At 35.0% G+C, this 26,722-nt stretch overlaps 1 protein-coding gene across 1 annotated transcript in view; it reads left to right on the top strand.

Annotated features, from left to right (window-relative positions):
• The window catches only part of STXBP6 (syntaxin binding protein 6 (amisyn)), a gene marked incomplete at its 5' end in the record, with an annotated part of 33,247 nt that extends 11,663 nt beyond the window's left edge, over positions 1-21,584 (top strand). Inside the window, 2 exons of the mRNA XM_008937882.1 lie at positions 18,429-18,586; positions 21,561-21,584. Coding sequence (XP_008936130.1) covers positions 18,429-18,586; positions 21,561-21,584 — 182 coding nt within the window. The remainder of the gene's footprint in view (positions 1-18,428; positions 18,587-21,560) is intronic.
• Between the last annotated feature and the right edge of the window lie 5,138 nt (positions 21,585-26,722).

Below are 26,722 nucleotides of genomic sequence, written 5' to 3'. Positions count from 1 at the left end.
AATGACATTAGTAATTATAGGGGTAATTAGAACTGATTAAAGGTGTGGGTGCTAATTCTGATAATAAAGAACAAATTCAAATTTAGGGAGCTGGTAGCAAGATTCTTCCCACTAGTATCTTGTACTAAATATTTCAAGTTTACCTTTTGTGTAGAATTTAGAAGAGCCCTCTTTATAGCGTACGTACATCCTGGATGTTCTTTTAGAGAGGAAAGGCAGAGTAGAAGGTTTTCTGATTGAGGTAGGAAATATTTTCCACTTTTGTACCTTCATAACATACAGGTTCTGATGCTGGATTGTGTAATTTGGAATATCTTTGTGTTATGCTAATTGTTATTCGATGGCCAAGATAATCAGATTGTATTGCTTTTACATCAGTAATGTAAAAAAGTTGGAGATTGGTGCTGTGCAGAAATTTTGTCATCTACGGGTTGTGTTCTCTAGAACAACAGTTCTTAATGTTAGGTTGACACTGAGGATTAAGCTAACTATCATTTCTGGATAGAACCCCTTTGAAGCTCTTCAGAGATTAATTTTGGGCCTATAAGAATAAACAGTTGCTGCTGCATTTAGGTACATATTAGAAAAGCATAATCCTGAGGAAGGAGCAAGCCCTCAGGATGAAGGAAGATGATGATCTTGTGATTTTTTTTTTTTGGTTGTTGTTTATTTTTTTGTTTTAAGCTTTGTCCTACCTGTATGCCTTGGTTTTAACAATCATTCTGATGAATTATTTCAATTCAAATATTCTTAGAAGCCCCAAAGTAATGATGTCTTTGCCTCTGACTTTTTCTCTAGGACAGCTGGCAGGAGTTATTAATGAATCATTCTTTTTTTCTCCTCTAAGAATATATTGTCAGCGTGAGCATGGTAATGAGTGCTTCTCGTTTTTTCATACAAATATGTGCAAATTCATGATTCAATGGAGATGAACCAAAAGTTGCTGTTAGAAATTAGGATGGGAAGAAGGACGATTGCTCCCCTCCCTCCCGTCAAATACCTGGTAGTTAGTTCTTACCTGATAGCCATTTAAAAAAGGGTTTAATTCAACAAATTATTCTTGCAGACTTCAACTTGTAAATTAATTCTGCTGAATTTGACCCAAAAAAAAAAATATACTAAGTATTTGCCATGTTATTTTGGTGGTGTTTTGCCATTTTGAAATTACCTATCAAGAAGAATCTTAGCAATGTACAGAAACAAGAAATTTTTTTTGCATTTGATTAAAATATTTCTTGCCAATATATACCAATTATTCAGTTTTTAGTGTTAGAGAAAAATAAAGGCCATTGTCACTCAGAGACTGAAATATTAGAAATAAATTTGCTGCTGCCAAAGAGCACTTCGGGTGCTTGCTTTTATGATGTGCACATGCATGTCAGGATTGATTCTGCCTCACCTTTTTTCCTTTTATGTTACATTTTTTCCTTTTGTTTAAGTTTTTGTTTGATTTTAGTTATCTTAGGCATAATAGCCATGTGATGAGACCAGAATGGATAAGAGTAGTTGAGTGGTTGTTCAACAGAAATATTGCCTATAATCAGAGCTCTAAATTAACTTTCTAAAATGGGGATCTTGGCCAAAAATATACATTATGTTTCTGTAAAATCTGTAGGGGCAGGTAAAACAAGAAGGGATGTTTATCATTGCAAAGTTTGGTTCCTTTTTGATTTGTATAACTCTGAGACGAGAAACTATAGAAAGCATTAAGCAATATAGTTTCTTGCCCTTTCTGAAGAATGAAGGTGTGAGGTGTTCAAGATGCAGACTAATTTTTATGTGGAATTATCAGATTTTTATGTTTACAGAGACAGAATAGAATTCTGTGCTATTGTAGTAATTGTTGATTCTGAAAGTTCCTGATTGCTTAGAATTTCAATAAGTACAAATATTAGTTAATGTTGAAAATATTACTAACTCTAGGTTAGTATTGATTTTTTATAAGTGTATTACATTAAAGTTTTCAAGTTGAAATAAATTTCTCAACTTGGAAAAAGGCAAAATGGTGATAATATAAAATAGATTCTAATTAGATATTTCTCTAATTTATCACCAGTCCACAATACATAATAATGTCCTATAGTGGTGTCAGTGCAAATAATTAAAAATATCAACAGGAGAAGTACTTGTGAAATAGGTAAGATGAGGGGCTTTTTTAAAGACATTTGTGACCTGTCAGTTTGGCTCTTAATCTTTGTGCTGTATATTCTCCAGACTTTAATTTGTCAAAATTACAGAAATTAATGATTAATAAACTTTAGACTTCAGTACTGCATTTCGGAGGCAGAAAGGCAGGGACATCAAAACTATATGGTGATGTTGAACCCTAGAAGAAACCAAAGTGTGTGCATATAATTGGCTTGAAAAATCATAGATAATATAATTTTTTAACGGAAAATTTATTAGCACTAAAACTAGATCAAGACAAAAAGATAAAAGGTAGAAAGAAAATTTAAAAACACTTATGAAAATCTTTGCTTTAGTGTGCTGCATATATAAAAACATTTAAAAGATTAGGTATCTAAAGATATAATGATATTTTTTTAAAATAAGCAAAGACTGGAAATGATCTCTTGTTCTTCTGATTATCAAGCAAACTAGAAATTATTGAGGCTGAGGACATGAATTTGTTGTTTTGTAGTTGTGTAGTTACTCCAGTTTACCTGTTGTAGTACAATATCCCTTTGAGAAGATGGTAATGCATACAGCTATACAGACTACTACTGTGACCCACCGTGGCAGTTCTATTTATTCCTGTCCTCTATAAGTAAAATGCAGTTGGTTTCCAGTGCAGTTCTGCTGAACTGCTGTTGTATCTGTAGTGCATTCCAGCACCTTTGAGCCACACGCTTGTGTGTACTTTGTTTCACTGTGTGTCTTTCTCTTGGTAAATATTTTCCTAGCAAATTGCATTTAAACTGAATGTATTGCTTATTGTATTATAGCTTGCAAGTTACTGCACTTAGTTCTGGTGCATTAGAGTTCAGCTTGAAAAATTGCTGAGGTGGAAGAAAGTGAACAGCCTTTTAAAAAACTTGATAGAGAAGTCATTTTCTGCACCGATCAGTGTGATGAGTCTGATTCCTGGAGAAAGCATTGTGTCACATTGCTATCTAGGACAAGAAAATCACATTTGCATCCCATGTTGCATTACAGTGAACACCAGAGATCCCATCCACCAGCTATAAAGAGAAGGTACTGTATTTCAGATGAAATGCAACTGCCTGGACTCTAATGAGATTGATAAGAAGTTTGCAACATCCTTGAAATGCTTACTGTGCATAACTAGTATTTGCTGTGGTTTCCTAAGGAAAATTGCTGGTATGTAGGCTGAAGAAAAGTTAATGTTTTTCTTTACTGTTTGATTGGTCTTAGTGTACCTGAGTTATCACACATTCAGTTTGTCAATCCTGTAAGCCCACCTCAAGGATTACTTGAGGTGCTTCATACCGCAGAGGTGGAATTTATCTTGAATGTAGTTTACAGTAGTATTGGCAAAGCTATTCCTTGCCTGTTTGATTTGGTTTAGTGAACTGTCTTTTACTGTTTCACCTTGCATAGTTCCATTAGGTTAGTGTTTGTAATAGATTTTGAGGGTACAAATCTGTTTGGTTTACACATACTCAGTATATTTATATGTATGTAGTTATATTTGTGTGTAGATAAAATGAACTTCGTATATGCTAGGTCTGTTTTGATGCTGCTGTGCATTAATTATCAGTGAAAGCTGTCTTCTGGTCACCTTTGTGTGTAAACATGCAAGATGAACCAGAATTTCCACATCCCTAATGAAACTTTCTTTGATCTAGCTGGACACTGACATGGAAGGGTGGTTGTCCATGTACGTAATTACTTCAGAACTATGAGAAATGGAAAATAAAGAAAAGCAGCCTTGGACGATGGCCAAATGAAATATGTAAAATATTTGGCCAAATGAAATATGGCCAAATGATGTAAAAGGGAGAACTGCACAACCTGAATGCCCAGTTATTTCAAAAAACTAAAATTCTCCTGTTTCTGCAACCCAGTATTTATTAAGTTTCTTCTTTAGGTCACTATTACTTTATTTACTGCAACCATTTTTCCAAGTCTGGAAAGTGAACACAAGTGGAGCATCAATAGTAATAACTGCAAATACAACTGCTGAAAATACCTCTATGGGACACACTGTCGTGTGACTCCAAATCCATTTCTTAACATTTGTAGGCTTCTGGAGTCCTTGAGAATGAATTTTTGCATACATTCTCAGGTTGCTTGAGACAAGAAGACTCCAATGAAGCATTAAATCAGCATTTTTCTTAAAATAACAGTGCTCCAGCCATTTGACCTGACCTTGTTTGTTACATAGCTACTCGCTCATTGAAATGCATTGCTTAGAACCGTCTGGTGATTAATGAACGAATATATATTTTTCTCAGAACATCTTTTTGTTATCTTTTTGAATTTTGATTCTTTCCCATTTCAGTCAGAAAGGATGGGACTTGACCTGTCTCAAGAATCACTTCTTGATCTTCCGAATCCTATATGCCATATTTTTTCATAAACGGTCCCTTTTGAAGTTGTAAGGCAGTAACATCACTGTACATTGAATGAAGTAAATAGGAGGTGTAAACTGTCTTGTACTTGTTGTCTAGAATTGCTTCCATTCCAAAAATAATTCTAAATTTGGTACAGAGTAGTCCTTCATACTAGCAGGAATTCATTAGTGTTGACACTTTCAATCTTCAGTACCTCCTCTGTTGGCACAGATAAAAACAGTTCTGTGTGTATATATGTATCTCTCCAGTGTGTGGTTTCACAGCAATGGCTTTCTTTCTACTTTCATACCATAGGTCATTCATTTCTCTTGTGAAGAGTTTTAACATCTCCTTTCATCTTCTGCACTTCACATATTGACATAAGAATGCATAGAAAACCTTGTTTGCATAGTCTCATTTACTAACATCTAATTCTTCTTTCTGATCTTTCAGATGCAATTTTAATTTGATAGGAGCATTTCAATTTGTAATGTCTTTAGTTCATGGACTACAAATTTTGGTGGTTGTCTTTTGTAGTTTGTGTTGAGTTTTTGTATTTTTTCTTATTTGGTTGGTTTTTTACCTTCTTGAAAACCTGGTATTTGAAAACACAGAACTTTGAATACACCATTACAGTGGAAAAAAATCAGGATAGTTTTTCGAACTAATGACTGACCTCCCCAGGTTCAAATCTTCAAAAAAAATTAAATTGGAAAATACTATTTAAATGTTGGAGTAGCCAATGCTATATCTATGTGAAGATGCGCAGTAAAACTATGTTCCCTATCTCCAGACTTTCTGGGAATTGAGGAGGAGGAGCATAAATAGTTATTCAGCAGCTGGGATGTTGTGTGATGATCGCTTCATTCCACAGGGTAACAAAACATAGTTCTTTGCAGGTTGCCTGGAATAGAACTTCCAGATTCAGAAGACTGGTTAGAGGAGTAAAGGAACAGAACAACTGAAATGGCTTTTTTATGTGTTAATACATAGTTAATTTTCTGTCCAGCAGAACTAAATCTACAACACAGGAATACTATTAAGTATTTTATTGCTGAACAATGTTCCCTCCATGTTTTCATCTCTCTCCTCTACTTAAATTCTGTGTACGTAACTGTTTAAAAAAAAAAAGTACCTTGGCTGCTTGCTGTTTATGCTTACCAGTATATACCCTCAGTTTGCATGTTAAACTTCAGGATTTGGGAGCTTTGAAAATACAAGATTACTGATATATAGAAGAAAAAATTCTATGCGGGTGTAAATTCAAAACCACTGAAGTGACAAGCTAGCTCTATATTGGAACATATTATTACAGTATAAGCTATTCTAAATTACTAGAATTAATGTTATAGGCTTCATTCCAGATGTTGCAAATCAGGAATACTAAAAAGTGTGGACTCATTTTAAAAGATTTATAAAGGTTTAAAGAGTACTTATAATCCACCATTTGTGGTTTTGTTTTGGTTTTTTTTTTTCATCTTTCTGTCTTGTGCACATTGGACAAAGTACTAAATTAGATGGATTTTTAATACGAGTCTCTCTTTTTCAAAATAATATGCAATATTTGCCTGCATTTTTCTGATCACAGCTGTTCTTGGCCACTATTGGCATTAATGGGTGTTAAAAGATTCAGTTGTGTCAGAAGAAATTGTCTATGCCACAACAAACCAGGGGAGCCTAGTGTAATCAGTCTTAATATGAGAACACTTCTTACTCTGAAACCTGTGTTACTTTACTGGGCAGAATCAGTTTTTTACAAAGGTGGACCTCACTGGTCTGTGACTTGAGAGTACAGTGACTTAATGTTGCATGATCAGTAGGAAGTAAATTAAGTGCAGAATATACACCGCTTATATCACAACAGTTACCAGACTTCAGTAGCTAATGCTTCTTTTGAAGGTCATAACTATGCTGATTCAGATGCAAAGACCTACAGAGGTGTTTTATTTTCAGAGAAGGTGAAACTCCATGGAAATCCTCCTGTCCAGGCTGAGCAAGGAGACTTAAGGCTAAAATTTAAGTTGGGAAGTACAGTATCCTTGAAAGATAAATTTAGAAATTGATTGTCAAATTTAAGTTCAGGTTCAAGTATTTCAAAGTTATAATTAAATTAATGAATCCAGTGAAGATACTACTTTCTATGATTGTTCTGTTTTTCAGATCACTTAGTCACCCTTTCTGGCTGATAATTTAAATGTTCTCCATATAATTTCAATATTCCATTCATGTAATACAGGGAAGTCATTAAGTTGTAAGAAAGTTATCTTACAGGATTACAGTGACAGAAATACTGTTTCTGTAATCTTCTACTTAACTCAAACTGGTAAGAAATCTTTTATCTCTTTGGTTCTTTTTAGCTGCAGTTTCCTCATATTCAAAAGAGCTCCAAATTAAGGCTGTCAGCACAGTACCAAGACAGGTGATAGAATTTGTAACCATCACTTGGCAGAGAGATGAGAGGGATGAAGAAGGAGGGAAAGAACATGTTCATCCTGTTGACCTTTATGATCAGCTGTTATATTACAGTTGTTGGAAAGCCTTGGGCTAATGGTAGTCTTCAAAGTATAACTCTCTAGTAACAATGATTTTAATAAAACAAATATGTTCTGTAAGGAGAGGCAGCTTTTGGAAGTGAACGGACACTTTTTTGGAACTTCATCAATCTAAATATTTTGATTTGGAAATACCTAAGTTACCTTTGTTAGAAGCCTAGAGTTCACTTAGTCTTGTGTTACTATTGTGGTTTTGGTGGGTCATTCTGGACACAGATGTTCTTTGTGAACAGTTTCCATGACAGTTTTAGCAGAGGAAGAGATTTGCCTTCATGTCTTCAGTGCTGTGTTATAGTAATGAAAAACTGTTATTTTCTTTATAGCATAATTCTTTTACCTAACTAAATTTATCATTTTCATTATTGAATCTGGCTAGTATGTGGGAATCATCTGAGCCTTGACAGCCCTGGGGAACTTTTCAGACGAGAGAAAATTGTAACTTCCTCTTTCCCCTTTTCCTTGGGGGGAAAAAAAAAAAAAATTCCTTTTCTAGGTAGTAGTTGAATTTCCATCTGAACAAATGCCAGCTAAAGAACTTGAGATTCCTGTGATAACTTTCTGTTACCCAGCCAGCAACAAAGAAACCATGCAGCCACTTGCTGACTCTGGTGAGATGGGGAGGAGAAAATACAATGGAAGTCTCCAAGGCTGAGACAAAGAACAGGGAGGGCTTGCCCACCAATACAAATCATAGGCTAAAGACAGACTCAGCTTAGGGGAACAAAGTTAATTTAATATGGGCAAACCCACCTCCAGTTTTCCAATTGGATCAGAATAGGACAGTGATAAATACAACCAGATCTTCGATACACCTTCCCCACCACCACCACCCTCTTCCCAAGCCCAGCTTTGTTTACTTCCTCCTCTCCCATGGAAACAAAACGAAACAAAAAAAATTGCACCGGGAGATGCGTAAAACCTTCGGATTGCCTTAATGTAGAAAAGGGGAATTAGTTTTTATATTTGTTTTGTGTGGGATGGAGCTCATGTTCTTCATAGCACCCAGTGTAGTGCTATATTTTAGATTTGTTACCAAAACTATGTTGATAGCATACCAGTCTTTTAGGTAAGCAGTGCTTACACAGTGTCAAGGCTGTCTTGGTTTCTCATTCTGCCTGCCTTCGGTGAGTAGGCTGGAAAGGGACACAACCACGAAAGCTGGCCCAAATTGACCAAGAAGATACTCCATGCCACTGAACAGCATGGTCAGCGATAAGAACTGGGGAGGTGGGGGCTGTTTTCCCACAGCAGCCACTGCTCAGGAGCTGGCTGGGCATTGGGCTGATGGTGGTGAGTGGTTGGGTTTGCGTCACTTTTTGTTGTGGATTTTTGGTTTTTTTTTCCTTCACTTGTTAAACTGATCTTATCTCAATCTTTGTTGAGTTTTCTTGCTTCTGCACTTCTGATTTTCTGCCCTCATCCCTCTGGGTGGGCATAAGCAAGCAGCTTACCTGCCAGCTGGGAGCAACCCAGTACAGGCTTTCATCTTTTCATTTGAAATATAACCCTTTGTAGCAGTTACTCTCCTCTCCTTATTATATTATGAAATCTGCTTCCTTTTTCTGAATGCTTCTTACAGAAAAATACTGTGGTTTTTGAATAGAATTTGGTTGGATATTTTATCCTGTGGTCATGAAGAAATGTAGGAAATACAGGATTTCATCTACTGGCAGAAATGGCTGAAAGGTTTCAACAAAACAAACAAACAAAACAAAAACAAAAAACCCCCACACACTTTATAGTATAACATCAATGTCAATAAAAATTTACATGGAAGTTATCCTATCTCTAGTGATATTACCACTCAGATGATCAAAAGCAGCAAATATAAGTTTTTTCAGTATTCATTACTTTCACAGCTCTCCATTTGTGTCCCCAATGGACTGCATTTCTGTTAAATGTTTATATTTGACATCTCTTTCTCAAACAGAAGCTTGCTGTGGTGCATAATGGCTGTTCTTTGTTTTAATTTCACATTTTGCTCCTTGACAGGTAAGCTGTAATAGTGTAATTAAGATCCTGTAAAATTCTAGAACTTTGCCGGAGGTAAGCCTCTTTAACTCCTAATTGTCATGATGGGCAAGTATCACTGCTCACTAAGATCCCCAAGAAAATTCTTCTTTTTAGAGAAGAAATTAGACTTTATTCCTTTCAACATTGTTATAAAATCTTTTCCATCCTGGACCTTTAGATACAAAGTTTTCCCCAGAAGTGCAAATTTCTATGTATATACTGGGCTGGTAATCTTGACTGTAACTATTGTTAATATAAACACTAAGATATATCTGTAAGAAGATATTTACTTAATTTGTAGTAAAGCAACATTATAATTGGTCCATTTACCACACAAGGATTAAATTACCATTTTTGAGCAAACCAAAGAGACAAATTCATACAATAAACTGAAGGAAAGATGTGTTTAAAATAATATTCTAATTTTACTGTTTGAAATTTGAATCAATAATTTGATCAGATCGGTCTCTTCATACCTAGTGCAGACAGTCTTAAGAAACACTTCTCATATACAGGATTTTATTCCTTTTCTTGGTCTTTGTCAGATTTTCTGTAGAGAAAATAGTTTTTGACCTTTTTTCTCCACCGCCTTTGAATCTGGTCTTATGTAGGTGACCCAGAAGAGTAATAGTGGCCAAGTATTTAGGTAACATAGTATTTCACATTTTTATCTATGCAGCCTAGTTTTCTTTTAGTAGGTTTGAGGACATTTATCTTTTTACTCAACACAAATATTCTGTACTTATAGAAGTATATTAGTTTAACTGTTCAAATTATGAATGATTTACTTGGCACCGTTGCTGTGGGGTACTGAATAAACCAGAAGAGAATCTCAGTAGATCAGGAGGTATTCTCATTATCAAGAGATCCCATCAGTGAAAAATGCCTAGTGCCTTACTCTGATGGTCACTTTGCTGTTTAACATCACTGTTTAAAATAAAATGGCACTAGCATCAGAAATAATACTTCAGTTTGCTTCTAACTGTGTCAGGAACGCTTATCCTGCTCAGCTGTCCATGGAAGGGATTTTTATAGCTCCCTTGAACTACCATAAAAAGGGTTGGGTTTTGTAATACAACTATTTTTAAACCTAAGATTTCATAAATCATATTGAGAAATTTGGATACACCTTGCTTGTTAGAAATAAAAATACTGAATTTTTGAACCCATAAGGTGATTTGATTTTGTTTTTTTTAAGACATCATTTCTCTACCTGATTAAATTTTATTCCCTGTGCTATATAGAAGTCAATTCTATTCATATGCTGCTTTCAGGTTTTGGTCAGCTAATGGTCTGCTGTGTTTCAAGTTACCTGTTTTTCGTTAGTATGTGGGGTTCTGGTTAGGATATGTTGAAATGGGGGACTTAAGCAGCAGAGATCATCCATGTTGCATCTGTTTGGTATATTTGGAGATAATATTATTTGGCCAGGTAAAAGTGGGATTGGGGTTGGTTCTTAGACAAGTTTGTTAAAATAATTCAATCAAGCTGATACGTGCAAAAATATTCTTTGTCTCAGGAAGTCCCCAAAATCACAAATAGTTGGAGACTTGGAAAATATACTAGATAAGTATCACTATATATTTACTTTGCTCTAAAATTTATTGTAAAGCATGTACTAATTCTTGTAATTAAATGTCCATCAGTTTTTGTTAAGCATCTTCATGAGTTTTCTTAGAACATCATAAACATTCTGACCAGATAAGACTAATCTGTTCAGCATAGTATTTTCTCTTTGATAGCAGTGATCTCCTTAACTTATTATTTGCCAAACAAAATTACCAATTTCCAGTGTTTTTGGAGGGAGGAAAATACACATCATAAAGGGAAGGTTTAAAGCATGATTGTCTGAAGAAGGTCAAACATCTGGCTTCAATACAGTTCCTACCTGTAGCTAGATTGATTAAAGTGAAAGTAAAATGAAATAATAATATGGGCATAAAGCATGTTAATATTGGCAAACACTGATAATTGTAACTCAGGATTGAGACTTTCTGTGACTTGTCCTAGCTGTTTTGACTCCAAATTAATGTTGTCAGAATTGTCTGATTTCTGCTGTGTTCAGAAACACAGAACTTAAGTTTTGCTGTGGGGCAAGTCCCATCTCTCATCCTTGAACATGGAGAGAAGTTTTCCAGTGAAGTTGCTGGTACTCCAGTAGATTTAGGGGAGGTTTAGGGAACCCTGTGTCAGGGGTGTTGGTGGGCTTCACACTGCAGAGCCTGGTTACTTGCAAGCTGTTGATAGCACTGCCCATAGAGATGTTTAGCCAGAACAAGTACAGATTCCCACAGAGCAGCCCACATGAGAGGATTTCTTCCTCCTCAGTTTTTGTCTGCTTGAGGCACATTACCTTCAGGTTTAGCATACCAAATGTCATCTATGCCAAAGGGATAAAATATCAGCCTTCCACTGACAGAAAGATACAAAAGGACATTAGATAAAAAAAGGTCTCATTGCGATGGGAATGAGCTGTCACGCTTGATGGATTTGATAATTTTTTTTTCGCCAGTCTATTAAAACTTTTAAAAATAGTAGTGAATTAGTTTAACATCAGGGAAATACTGCAGATCTTTGCTGTGTAATAATGATGGGTAGGTGTTTTTCAAAACTTTTTATGAAAAGATGGTTCATAAAAAAGATGTGACATTTCAAAAAGAAAAAAATCCTCAACACACACAAACATAAATGACTGGTAATTTTTATCAAGCCTGGAATTTGAAAGTTAATGCTTGACAGTGACAGCTAAGACAACATCCAAAATGAATAGCCATATTAGAGATAGGACTGAAGACTAAATGAAATTTCCATGAATTTGAATTCTATTTGCATACATAGAGAAGCTTTGGTATTTAACAATTATTTGGACCAGGTAGGAAATGCTGAGAACTTCAATTGCTAGTTACCTTAAAATACAATTTTTTATGTAGCCTTTGTAAGACTATTGAGCAGATCCTTCTGAAAAACTTTTCTAGACACACAAAGGGCAAGGAGTGCTGGCACCAGAGATTTGTTGAAAGCAGATTGTTCCCAACCAGCTTATATTCTGTGAAGTAGTGAGTGAATCAGTAGGTGAAGGGAAAGCAGCAGATGTGTTTTTCCTTGACTTCAGCAAGGCATTTAACACTACCTCCTCTAGCATCATCATAGCAAAGATGGGAAAATATAGATTGCATTGGTGGACAATGAGGTGGATGGACATCAAGTGTAATCGCAAGCAGTTCAACGTCCAAATGGCAGCCAGTTACTCTTGGCATTCCTTTTAAGTCAGCACCATGACCCACGCTATGTAATGGCCTGAATGACAGGATAAAATGCTAAAAGAGACCTCTAAGAAATTAACTGTGATTCTTTAAAGGAAAAATTTAAACTTTATTATATTTCTGAAGTTCACTTAAAAATAGATGTATTATCTTTAAAAATTACATAAATACTTGACCTGAAATTAGTGTTTATCTTGAGCATTTTTCTCATGCTTGGGTAACTTGCCAGTAAAAGATTTGGAATGTGTGAACACAAGATCAGATTAGCAAACATTTTTCTTTGTAATTTTCTTAATAATTTAATAAAATTTTATATATATGTGGAGTCTAATAGTAATCGTTAGTATGAAGGGTTATAAAACTGCTATAATTAAACAAAGAATTTAAAGCTGATCAACAAATCAAAAGGATAAGTCAAAAGGATTAATTTTAGGTGGACATCAAAAAGATGTTTTTGTTTCAGAATTCACTTTTGAAGCTATATTCTGTCACCTCATTTTTCAGGAGCTATGAGGTACTGAGAAGTAATCTTAAATCCTAGTGATGGTTAGAAATACAGTCTCAAGGCTTCTTTCACTGTTCTTTGTCAAAAAAAAAAAAAAATAGCATTTGTATTCATGTCTTCACCACTTAGTGTTTTTTTAATATTTGGCTTTTGACAATTTACACTATCATTTCAGTTTCTCTTCAATTGGGAAAAGAAATCATGCTATACTACATAGCCTCTTCCCTTCTTCAGCCCACTTTCCCACTTACAAAGAGCATCTCTGAGTGCTCCCTTCTGTCACAAGGATATGTTCATTCTTAATTGTTCAGGACCTTTCTCTTGTCCTTGGAGTCCTTTACTTTTGCATTGATATTTTAAGTGTTCAGTGCTTTTGGTTCTTAAGTGATGAACGCACAGGAAATTAACAAAACTTAAATAGTGAAGGAGAAAAAAGCCATTCTTTGTATTTACAATCAGTGTTTCCAAACTTCTGTTCTGCTTACAGCAGCACTAGCATATGAGTGTAAATATTATGTGTAGGCATATAGAATAATTATGTTGTGATAGAGGTGATCTTGTTAATGACCTTGAACAGATTGTCATTATGCTTTTAACTTTTATTCAGTGACACAGGTCCTTTTTATGCAGTTCATTTGGAACCATAAATACCTGTTTTCTTTAAATAAAAAGTTTGTTCACGTGATAGAACTTATCATAGCTAGTTGCATTTATTTCCTTCTCAGAAGAAGATAGTTGCTAAATGCTGTGTTAATACATATATGATTAAAAAGTAAATGTTTGCATTTACAAATCACTGTAAAGTCTTGTTACTAAAGCACAAATAAATCCCTGCACTGAATTGAAAAACATTTGATATGGCTAATAGCGAATGTGATGAACCTTTTATGAATACGTGTTAAAACAAATCATGCAAACTAAATCATTCTGGAGACCAGTTATTTTCTTCTGCAAATGGACCAGTTCCCATGCTGATTAATGACATCTTGCAGGTACTGGGTATGGTGGGTTAAGGATGAACTTTTCTTGTGTGCATAATAAAAGGCCTAAAGCAATGACATCTGATTTCACAGGCTACAAGACCCTTTGGTATAGCTTGTGATCATAAGAACCAAAAATTTAAAGATTAGTCTTAAGAGAAGCTACAGTGCTTCCTATAAAATGTTACTTCTTCAGGTTTTCTGTCCATAAGCAAGTAATGCTTACAATCACTAGTCTTAAGCACTCACCCATGACCTGCTGCCCTTCTGTTATTTCTGCACTTTTGTGCCCCAGTAATGTTGTGTATAATTATACAGGTCACTAACTGAATTTTCTAAGGGGAAAGGGAAGTTCAGTTACAATAGTTTATATCTCACTACAGCAAATTCAAAATGCAATGTATAATTCACTTAGCAAAGTGGCTTACTAAGCAGCGTAGCTGTTGATTGATTTATAAATCTGAGTGTTTCCATGCTTGTAATTGATTGTAAATCTGGGTAGACCACTTCAGATAATAAGACAAAAGTTATTACAGAAAAAAAAAAAAACTGTATTAGAAGTGACTTTATGAAGCCACTTTGTTGAGTAACTGAAAGTAAATTAGCAGTATGTCTCAGTGCTTCTTTATATAGCAAGATTAAACTGATGAAACCTGTTGAATTAGGCTTGATTTGTTTAGTTTCAAACTGAAGTTGGCCTAAACATACGTGTTTTGCCAATACTAGAGATTAATATTAACTTTATATTAAACACGGTATGAGAATCCCCATGTTATCTGACAGTATTTGCTTCACTTAATGAGTGTGCAGAAACTGTTAGATGGTGAAAAGCTGTATGCTTGCCCCTAATAGAGACTTCAAAAAGGCTGTTTAAAGAAAAGACAAAATATGGTCGCTTTTCTATTTTCCTTTCATGTTTATGTGAAAAAGACTGTAGTCTTAACTGCTGCTGTCTGCTCTACAGAGCTAATACATAAATACTGCAAACCCAGGAGGATCCCTGTAAAGAGAAGAAGCAGCAGGACAAGCATGTGACTTTCTGCTCACAGTGAAGATTAGCCTGTGAAATTTGAAGTCACAAACCCTTGGGGCTGAATATCTTGGGTATAATGCAAGTACTTTCCTACTATAAACAACTCAAAACATCAACTGACTCATACCCATATTTCAGTGGTGTTTATCTCATCTTGCAAGTGTTATAAAATCTTTATTGAGAAGATGTATGTGAAAAGCTGTTGGAAGTCTTCCACTGAGGAGCTTGTGTGTCTTACCTAGTAAATGAGAAGTCCTGAAATTCTTCAGACTCTTCATGGAACCAACAAAACAAAACAAAACCAAATCACCAAGATCCTTAATAGCAGTTGCCACATCTTTGATAAAAGCTAAGCACAGATGGAAAACACTATTGCCAGACTCTAGGGAAAAGTTTACTTTTTTTGAGTTTTTTCTTCAGTAGCTCATTGCAGATGGTTGACATAAATTTATACCTGAGTGGGTACAGTTCAGACAGTTTTGTTGTTCAGTCATGGAACAAACTTCTCTGGAGATCTTGAATCATAGTAGTTATCTCCTGAAGAACAGCTTAAAAATTTTGCAGGTTGTGCTTTGTTCATATAAATGATTCTCCGGTGCACCTGGTACAAGTGTTGCTATTCTTGCAGTGATACTAATATAAAGACAAGGCATAGTCAGTCATACCAGAAACCACCTACACATGCTCTAGAAATAGGCTGATGAAATTCAATAGACTACTGACACATGGGTTTCTGTGTTGCTCATAGATTAAAGTGGATATTTTTTTCACTGACATTCCATTGGAACAGATTATTCAAAAGAAGTTCTCAAGAGCAGTCTCAGAATAGCAGTTTCTGCTAGTCACTGCCCACAGAAAAATACAGTAGATATTACCTGGAGAGAACATTATACTGTATTAGCTAGAAAGAAAACCAATTATTATTATTATTATTCCAAACTTCCAAGTTTTTGGTTGGGTTTGTTTTTTGTTTTTTTTTTTTTTTCCTTCTCAGCCAAAACCAGTGTGGAGAAATAGATAATCAATTTCTGGATACAGATCCTGACATTTTCAAGCATATAGAAAATACAGAACATCTTCATTCTGCAATTTTCTGTTGACACTGAGAGAAGGTCAGCAATGTCTGTTAACTTCTACTCCCCAACACATTAAGACTTCAGTAGATATTTAGTTCTATAAAGCTCACCACTTACCCTGCTTCCCTTGAATTCAACAGAACCTTTGTGATCTCATAAAGCAACAACAGGGTTAATCCATTGCTGAGTACTTTTAAAATTCTTATCCTAGAAAACTAGCTCTGATTTATACAAGGGGCTAAAGCATTTAGATCACAACACCAAAAAAAAAAAAAAACAAACTTATTTCCAGCATCATGTTGCCCAGTACGTGTGTTTACCTGAACAGAAGCTAGAATAATCTCCTAAGAACTGGCTTTAAATGAGCAAATTATGAACAGAATAACAATTTAGTGAGATACCTCAAAGTAGTAAAGTGTACGCTATATAAAGTTCTTCAGTTTCAGTATCAAAATCCTCAGTTGTCTGGAGAGAGACCCAAGTTTCATTTCTGTCTCTACAAATTCCAACTCACAGTATTCTCAGATACTTGTCTCTTCAACATTTGTGCCAATTGTTATTTTCCTTTTCTAAACACAGCTTCTTTGTTCCATGCAACAATAGAAATAAACCCAAACCTGTAGCTGTCCCACATCCTATTCTTCCTTTATTCTTAATTACTTCTGTGAAAAATTTATCAATATTGGTTTACAGGAGGCCAGGGTGCTCTTTGCATGGTATTTCTCATGTTGACTCGTATGTGAGCCATTGTGTAGGACCTTGGGTTCCTCCTCCACCTTCATACTTTGATACTATAGTTGTGGTTTAGCTTAATAAAATTTTTAAGGCAATTTATCTCAAGAGTTCCCTGCATGTGCAGTTCGTACTGTTGTTCCACAGGCTACTTGGGGCAACCTTTAGATTCACTCTTCATTATTTATTTGCTGTTTCTAAGGAAAGGAATATTAATCTGTAAAATGAGTCTGAACGGGTCTTTTGTTTTTCTGTTCCCATATGAAACTAATAGCAAAATAACCTTTCAAATTATTGTTTGGATTTTATTTTTTTAACTTGGCAATACTTATGAAGTAGACAGATTTTTCAGAGTAAGGATAAAAGTAGTAGGTCTATGTTTATTTTCTCGTCTTTGTATGTTATAACTTTGTTATAACATCAGATTTGCTGTAGTGCTTAGTTCAGTTTTGTGTATTGAACTAACTTCATGCTTTTACCAGTATAAATTATTTTTAAAGTGTTACATATTTGGTTTTAATGCTGTGAAAAACGGCTCGGTACATACAACGTTGGGAGCAGTTTTGACAACCGGCAGTGACAGCGTGCCTGGGGGTTAATAACTCTTTTGGCTTTCTGGCTCTCAGAGTGCCCTTGGATATGTCTAGACAACAAATTGCTAGGTAATATTTTCCCTGTAAGATCGATTAAGTTTTAAAGCTTGTGGAAGATACCAAGGAACTGCTGTATTGTGAAAAGCTGAGTTTTTACCAGCCCTTTTGCTGAAAAGGTTAAAGGCCAAGACAGTTTTTAATCTTCTTTTTGGTCCTACATGTATTTTAATATGTACCAGTTCATACTCATAACATGTAACTTTCCCTGAAGAGTTTTCAGTTTGTATTGTGCTTCATATTATAAACAGTCATCAGCAGTTCATTCCAGAGAGTAAATAATCCCTCCTTTTGAGAAGCGATCTAGAAAGGAATACTGAAAAGATTTGCATGTTTAAAAAAGCTAAATGTAGAGGAGAAGTGGAGTTCTGTTGAAAACTACTACATTGTGTGCCAGAGGAGAAAGAGAAAAACTGCTAAGATGATTTGAATGGAAAAGCTAAAATCTTTTAGAAGATACTGAGCCTTGCTGGGACTTTAAATACTATGGTGTAAATAAAGTATGTTGTCATGTGAAACATGGCTGGTGCTCCAAGTGGGGAAGAGTCAAAGGTAGGTAGATCAGAGCAGCATAAACTAACTGTAGCAACAGTGTTTTGTAAATAGAGTATTATTATAATAATTATATCGTAGAAAAACTGGTGAATTCATACAGACCTTTCTGTGGTGTCAGTCATTTATGCTCTAGGGAAATCGTGTAACTGCCAAAGAAAGTTAATCTCTGTTAACATGAGAGTGTTGTGAAGAACCCTCTCACAGTTTCATTGATTTAGTAGTTTTTTCCTGAAATTATGTATGAGCGTAAGGCTTAAAAAAAAAATACATAGCTAAGTTCTGCCCACTGTTTCCTTGTATTATCCAAGTACTGTATTGCAATATGTTACTTGTTTATAATTTGCTAATAATATGGTTTGGGTGAGAGAACAGTAAGGTATTCTATTATCCAAAGTGCAACTAGATCATAAACTAGCAGATAACACATCAACTCTAGAACATTATAACTGAAGATAATTGTATTTCTTTAGAACATTGTAGCTGAAGATAATTGTATTTCATACAAAACTTGCCTATATCTGGGTGTTCTAATATTTTCTTTTGATATTGCAGGAAACAGCATACTCCATTCAGCAGCAGACAGTGTGACCAGTGCAGTACAGAAGGCAAGTCAGGCTTTGAATGAGCGTGGTGAAAGGTTAGGTCGAGCAGAAGAAAAGACAGAGGAGCTGAAAAACAGTGCTCAGCAGTTTGCAGAAACTGCACATAAGGTAAGATTTTAGTGGGATGAGGCTCTCACTACGTCAGAGCTGCACATTCCTTTATTGCAAGGGGTGAAAGTTATAGAAAGAATGACAGTCGCTGTTTACAAAGTTTGCTGTCTCCCTTGGTACTGTTCCTCACTTAGCAATTTTCTGGTTTATAACTTCTTCTACTGCAAAGATCTGAGGTTTGCTGCATTGCTATTTGAATTGAAACCACCTATCTTGGCCTTTCTGAGGCATGTTTCAAATCCATCTTCCCACTGCTGCTTGGAACTGTGCCCCCCAGTTTGTGCAGCAATGTAGTGAAATCGTTGTTAATCCCCCCCTGACAAGCAGTCATAGTTTGGTCTGTGACTGTGTTTCTGAAGAGGTATCTTTTTATGTCTAGAAATGTTATTTATGAGGATTTTGAGGAATTGTTCAGGCTTGAGAATGTATGAACATTGTTTATTCTTGGTGGAGGGTATTGATTGTACTGTTCCTGTTGCATCTGCACATGCATAATGGTGCTCAGCTTCCATCTCAGTGACAGAAATTCTAGCCATCCACAGCATTCAGTTTGGTGGCTCTGTAACACATCCACAGCAGGAAGCTTTCTGCCTTTGAGCCTGTAAATTTGATAGGTTTACTGCTTAGGATATGCATTAGGCTTTGTCATGCTTATACCAGCCTGTGCCTGGCTACTGCATTAGCACTAGAAATCCTGGATTGGTATCTTGAAGTTATATACAAGCCTGTGTCACATGTAATCTTTAAAATGTCACAAAACAACTTGTTTTAACTTTTACCAGCATTATCATCTACTCTGTGGTCCATTTTGATAAGCATGGTTCAGCTTAGTGCCATGAATATGGTATGAGCCTCCTCTTGAATTCTTCCATCTAACACCATCTTGTTCCCTGCACTCACCCCTCAGTGATGGGAACTATGCCAACTCAGAAAAACAACCTTATACAGCAGCTACCACTGATTCTAAGATGGGAGACAACAGGTTTGCTGCTTTAGAGTAAAGCTGCTTGGTAGGGAGTTAAAAAATGAAAAATGCCTCTGATAGCTTGGCCATTACAAATGTTGACTAAGATTTGAATAGGTTTCATTATTGTGTATTGCCCTTTCATATTCTACGTGTGCAGAACAGCAGTTGCATAAATGAAGACATGCTATGAACCAAAACAAATATTTTCAGATTCTGTTAGGAAAGTCTTACTTTACAAAAATCTCAGGATTAAAGTATGCAGTGTTGTAATAAGAATACTATCCTTGATAGCCTGTGCTGTACCATATTTATAAATAAATGTTTACAAAATCCTGATATAATAATCCAGAACAGAAACTGGGGGGAAACAGTGGAAAAGGAGGAGAAGCCTAAAACACCCACAATACAAATATATATATTTTTTTTTAAACAAATAAAAATTACAGGGAAACTCTTAGTCAGGATTTTGTACATTGTTGTGTGATTTCACATGTCTCTATGGCAGAAAGTGAGACTAGTTTCTGCAGGAAGTGTCTAAATGATGCAGAATAGAAAAGGATAATCTCAGTCCAGCACACAGTCCAAATGGAGATTTATGAAACCTTCCTGCCAGCTCAGTTCTACAAATTACCAGTCTTCCTCAGATCAGTAAGGGACCATGTGTTGTTGAAGCTATCCCAATTACCAGCTGCCTGCAACAAGAGTGTGACTGTCTTTCCATGGGTGATAGTTAAGGATTTGTAATAAATGCTGGAGTGCCCTCTTTTGCAGAGCAGAGTTCCTATTTTGGTTGCTTTATAGTTGCCTTCAGTAAAATAGTAAAAGTATTTTGAATTATTGTCTTCACCACTACAGTAACATGACTGGGTGTAGATTTCTCTTACAGTTTAATTTGTGTATCTGGACACTACTCCAGCTATATGTCAGGTTATTTCAGGATAATAAAACATAATGGAAATGGTGGAAGATGCATGGCACATCATACTTATGACACCTTTTTCACTTTCTTTGTTCACCTCTAAAAATTCCTTATCCTTGTTGGCTACTGCACAGAAATTACAGATTCTGTATAATAAAAACTTACTGTTGGAGTTGCCTGCTAAAGACACATTTCTGAAAAAAATTCTTGTTGTTTCAGGGGAGAAAGAAAAGTGTTGATTGGAGTTCTTTCATGCTGAAATGCCTTTCCATTATGCCTCTACAAATAATAGGATTTTTAAATAGCCATATTTATGACTAGGTCCTTGAGTGTCAAAGGCTTAAGTCAATTAGTTTTGAGTAATTTATTGGTAGCATTTTAACTGTCCCTACCAATTCTGGCTTCTAGGTAGCTTCCTAGACGTGTCACTCATCTCAGCTTTGTATAGCATGCTGTTGTCTACAGATTTCATTTTTGTATTATATAGCACCTAAAACTTAAGTACTTTGCTTGGTTTGCCAAAATCTCCTTGTATACACTTATTGTACAAGATATAACTCAGGGTAACTCTTTCTTCTCACTCTCATTCCCTGTTTTAAGTCAATTTTTGAATTATTTGAAATAATTCTCAGTAATATTAACTCAGTAATCACAGAGGCAGAAAGGCAATCAGTCGTTCATTTTTCATCATTATGTAGTGTTAGAGCTAATGACTTGTCTTGAATTTCTGATTGTATTTAACAGTCCAAATCATTAGATCTAAAAGACCATCCTTCTAAGCATGTCTTTGTTTCTGGCATCTTGCTTTAGCTTCTTCACAGATAGCAAAATAATGGAACACTGGGAAACGGCTATGAAAGCAGACAAATTCTGCCTCCTCAGCATAGCAAAAGGAAACTTTGTATTTCTGTCCCAGCAAAGGGGACAACTCTGCAGGTCTGTGTGTAAAGAAGTTAGGGTTTTCTGGCATCTTCTGGAGAATTCTGGTTACAAGCTTTTCTGATCCAGACTGTGGCCACATGAACTTGATATAGCTATTGTTGCATGTGATATCTCTAATTAATTTTTTTATTTTTATTTTTCAGCTTGCCATGAAGCACAAATGCTGAGATACTGCCCAAGGCTGAAATCTTTTCAAGAGACACTGGAAAGGCTATGTTCAGCAGTTCTTACAAGAGATCCAGACTTCTGTGTGCTTTTTTTGCTTCCAGTTCAGTGGAAATGCATTCTTTCAGTTTTTGTGCAGGAAAAAAAGGTTGCATTTCTACCTTGTTTTATTTACTTTTGGTCCTGTTTTGTAATATTGCTACACAGTCCTGCTTTCTACCCGTATTTCAGTTGTTACAGGAGTGAAAGCCAACATGGAAACTGGACCAAATAACAAGCTGATCAGGATTAAAACAGTAATATTGTTCTCCATTTGTACAGAACATTATTTAACTGTTTGTGGACATACATGTGGAAATAAAATACATAGAAGGGGTATACTTTTCTTTATTTTATGAAGCATCAGCAGAATGTGATTGTTGGAATTAACCACCTGGGTTTGTAACTGTAGTGGCAAATAGACAGCTTTGTCTTGGGAAACAGGAAAACTTGTTTCTTCTGCCCAGTGTAGGAAGTTTTGCATGTGCCGTCACCAGCATTCAGAAGTGCATATCTGAATTTCATAGGGGAATCTGTTACCAGTGCTGCATTTTGAATTTTACCTCCTTTGTTTATTATTTGAATAGTATAACAAAACTTACAGAATGTATGCTTGAGGTTCCAAAATTAAAAAAAAAAAGTAAAAGTACTTTTTCCATCTGTACACACATAGCTGCACCTCAAACACAATCTAGAATTTAGCAGTCTGGTATAAAATAACATTTCACTTTGTTTTCACCTGTGATTCTGTGGCTAAAGGTCTATGTAAATAAGAATACAAAGGCCTTGGAAAATAAGAATGCACTATTTTCCAAGTAATCTCTTTTTCATAAATTCTATGGTAAGAATTTTGGGGAACATTTCAGGTATTTGTCTGATTAGAATCACTTCTGTGTTAGCCAGTTGTCTGATTTTTAAAACAGAGGCTTTCAAAAAGCGTGTCTTGGTACATTAGAATTGTAACTTTTAGTTTGGGTCTTAGATTTCAATATGCATCGTGACTGGAAGGGTGACTCCATACTTCATTCTGTATTCACTATATGTAATATATGCACTGTATTCTCTTAGAAAACTTAAGTAGATTACTCTTTTCCTTCATTACTGTTTTGTTAATATTTTTAAGGTGTTCTAATATGCTTCTAGAATGAAGAAAAAAAGGAGGGGAAAAAAGCAAAAAGATACTGTGCTTTTTTTTTTAACACCAGTAAGCTAGAAACAGAAATCCACAGAAGTTTCAGCCTTCGTTTTCTGAAGATGACAGCTCTGTCCTCATTTTACTGAGGAGCCAGAAAGCTGGCATTATATGAATGTACTGTAGTTTTCATTTTCTATGTAGAATAAGATTTTTGCATTATTAATGACACTTTAAACATTCTAAAATCCTCAGAGAAGTGCTTGTAAGAGCTTCTGTAGTAATTGAGAAGATTTTTAGTTACTGCAAGCTGAAGTAACTGAAAATATCTTGGAAATAACCATTTTGTAAAAAAAATGCTTGGCTTTAGGAAAACACTCTCATTTGAACTAATGACACTGTCTAGTTAACTGATTGCATTCAGACTTTACATCTGGGTTTTCTTCCTGTAATTTAAACTGTTTGTATGAAGCTTTTTATTTGATTCCACAATGGTAATTGAGAGAAGGGGTAAATTTGTCATCTGTGTAGTACCATACAATCATTTACTTCTATTTAGTGTCAGCTTTAACAGTGACTACCTGCAGCACCACCAACAGAAAAATAATTTGGCCACATCTGTCATAAAAGACTCATTAATGACATGAGTTCTGAACATTCTGTTGAGCTATCTACAATTAATACTTCCCCTGAAAGTGCCAGTAGTTTCCTGAGCACTATTTTAATGACTATGGGTATTTCTGCAAATTAAGCGGTCCCTCATTAGAAATGAAACTTCTGCTAGAGACAAAAATGTTAGGCTGGTTTTAAAAAATAGCTGCAGTAGAAATTAGTCAGGGAGTACATTTTGGTACACATAGTTATCTTCTGTGGTTGTCTTTTCTACTTCTACTTCTTGAACTATAGTCTGCTGCTCACCTCACAAGTCTTTCTCTTAAGAGAAAGAAGGAATAGGTTTTGAACAGTTGCCACCTAGCTGGTCTTATAAGCTTGTCAATAATTTAAAAGAAATGTATAAACCCCAGATGAGGTAAACTTAAAAATAATTTGTTGTCTAAGTTCAGATAAAAAGGCATTGGTTTTCAGGTGTTTACATGAGTATCAGCTGGACAGGACAAAGTCACAGTTGCACTACTAACTTCCAGACTTCTTGTGAGTTGTTCTAAAGCACTACTTTAGTCCCACTGACAGATTTTGAGTATTTTGTTTTTTTATGTCCTCCAGTTAAGTGTATTGTGTTATGTATTGTAACTCAGAACTTGCATTCAACCATCAAAAGCCATTTACTGTGGGAATTCTGAGTAACTTAGTGTTATTGAATAAAGCAAAAGCAGTTGATCTCTGTGTTTACTTTGTTCTTGCTGTTCATTAAACTACAATAGTTGGAAGTTTTTAAGAAAAAAAAAAAATCAGAGGTGTGTAAATGTCTGTCCAAAGGTAAATTTTACAGCATTACTATTTCCTTCTGGAACTTAGCTTGTAGTGTATACAACCTGGTATTATTAGATAATCATGTACATAACATGTACTATAAATCAGGTTAATGTTTCATATGAAAGAATGTATTTGTAAATTTTAACAACATTGTTTCTTTATCTTTTTAAAGTTCTGCAAAGAATAAAAATAATGTATTGTTAGACTTGACTACTGTACTATAAATCCTGTCTTAAAAGGCTACTTTTGTGTCTAGCAAAAGTTGTGCATTATGTGAAATATTAACAAAAATGTGCTCTCTAAAAAATTATCTTAAAGATAGGTAGGTTTTGCTATGATATGCCAGAATTGTAATACTTGCTGGTATTTATTGTAACTACTTCCTTCAAAGTTCTCAAAGATGTAAAAATTTTGTGCCATTCTGGAGGGAAAAAAAAAAAAAGTGGAACCTGCTCTCTGGAGTTGTTCCTGGAAACCCTGATTTTTTCATTAAATATTTTAACTGTGATCAAAAGAAAACTGTGCTTGGATTATTTGAGTATCTATTCAAAATATAAACTATTTGTAAGTGACATTTTCATATTTCACTCTAGCAGAATTATATTTCATTCTGGCAAAACTGTGAATAAAAATTAGTTTCTTCTTTAATGGTAAAAACTTTCCCTAGAAAGAATACTGTAATTAAAAAAATAGTAATAGGAGCTGTGTTGATGGATTTCATGTCCTTGTTGATTCCAGACAATGGTTAACATAGGTTTAAGTTGGCATCCTACCTAAAGAACTTATATGTTTATTGCTTTCAATTTGCTATAAAATGCTTATTCTCAAATTATTGTTCTTTTTGGCCATCTAATTTAATTGATTAAATTTTTCACAAAGCAGAAGCAATTTTAATTGCCCTAGAGGAGTTAAACTATAAAGGTAGAATTTTTCTACACACAGGGAAGCAATCTCATGTATTCGAGTGAAGGCTTCTTGCAGAAGAATCATAATAAATATGAACTGACTTTGCTGCCATCTCTCTTTTTCAATCTTAAATGTGGTCCCTAAGATACTAATCTCAAAGATTTCCCATTGACAAGTATTACCAACTGGTTAAATTAGTTCATTTACTAGGTAGATTTTGCTGTTGACTGCTACACATGCCCAATGCCCAAACTGTTTGAAACTTTTATTAAAAGAAATAGGACTCAAGTGGATTAGATCTTGTTCTGATCAGCAAACTGGATCAGAACAGCATTTTATGGTAGTTTACACAGGATGATTTGGGGATTCTTTTACATTGTTATTGTACATTTATCCTGAAAGAACTGAAAAAGAAAACATTTTGTTCGTTTTTGGAGCATTTTTTTTACATCAATTTCACCATGTTGGCATTTTTTTCTTGATCATATAATTTTCATAAATCAGCCTATTCTGCTGTTGTGAATAATTAATGATAAAGATGATCTCAAGCATGAATGTTTACTGATTCATGATATTAGGATTTCTAAGTAAAAGGTGCACTAGTATGTGGAGTGCATTGGACAATATTGTTGCTGCCATACTCCTGAAGGCACAGTATTTGACTGACAAAATCAAACAAAGATGCCCATCACCTTCAGTTGTAAGTCACAGTATCAATGTACTACATTGTAGTAGTGGCATTGTACTACATCAAGTAGTAAGCAGATCAGTAGACCTATCCAGTACTCACTAAGGATTGCAATGTCTAAGACTAAAATTTGCTTTAGTTTTGTTCAAAATTACTTCCTTGTCAAAGTGGTCAGCTACCAATGGGGTAATGACATGAACTTACATAAACACTAATCACATAATTTCAGCTTTTGTGCATGGCATCAAAGCACAATATGGAATTATACTTCTTTATTATTGAGTTATGACTATCTTTTCATCTGCTACCACTTCATGCAGTCTCAATTGTGGTAGATAATGTGATGGTGGCTGGCTTTGGCAGGGTTTGCATGGGGATTGCAGGCACAAAAAGTAATTTTTATTTATTTTCACAATAAATGAGCAACTAAACTGAGTGTAAAGATACTGTTAGATGGAGGCATAGTAATATGGCACATCTTCAGCGTTAAGGCCAAGTATTCAGCATCTAAAAGCTTCTAAGATAGGGAAGTTTGCTTTAGAAGAGTAGAGAATAAGACATGTAACAAAATTCTAACTGATATTTTACAGAATTTCACGAGTCACTGTTAGCTCAAATGGTGATAATTTTTGCAGAGGGATTGAACTTTGAGCCTATATTGTGTTGAAATTCTGTTGCTGCTGAAGATGAGAGGGATAAAGTTTTCTTCTCTCTTAAGTGTTCCCTTTCAGATATAATAGAAGGGAAATGTGATAAAAAAGCAGGAAATTTTAATAATGTTTCATATTATATCAGAAAGGAAATCTTCAACATATACAACTAACATAAATCAATGTGCTGGTTTGCAGCCAAATCAGTGAGTTGGGTTTTTTTCCTATTTCAGAAAGAAGAGATACAGAAAAGCTTTCTTTGGATTAGCATCATGAGAAAATAAGGATTTC

The sequence above is a fragment of the Merops nubicus genome, unplaced genomic scaffold, assembly GCF_000691845.1.
Source record: "Merops nubicus isolate BGI_N331 unplaced genomic scaffold, ASM69184v1 scaffold13753, whole genome shotgun sequence".
In the NCBI taxonomy this organism is placed as follows: domain Eukaryota; kingdom Metazoa; phylum Chordata; class Aves; order Coraciiformes; family Meropidae; genus Merops; species Merops nubicus.
This window is presented reverse-complemented; position numbering and strand designations above follow the sequence as displayed.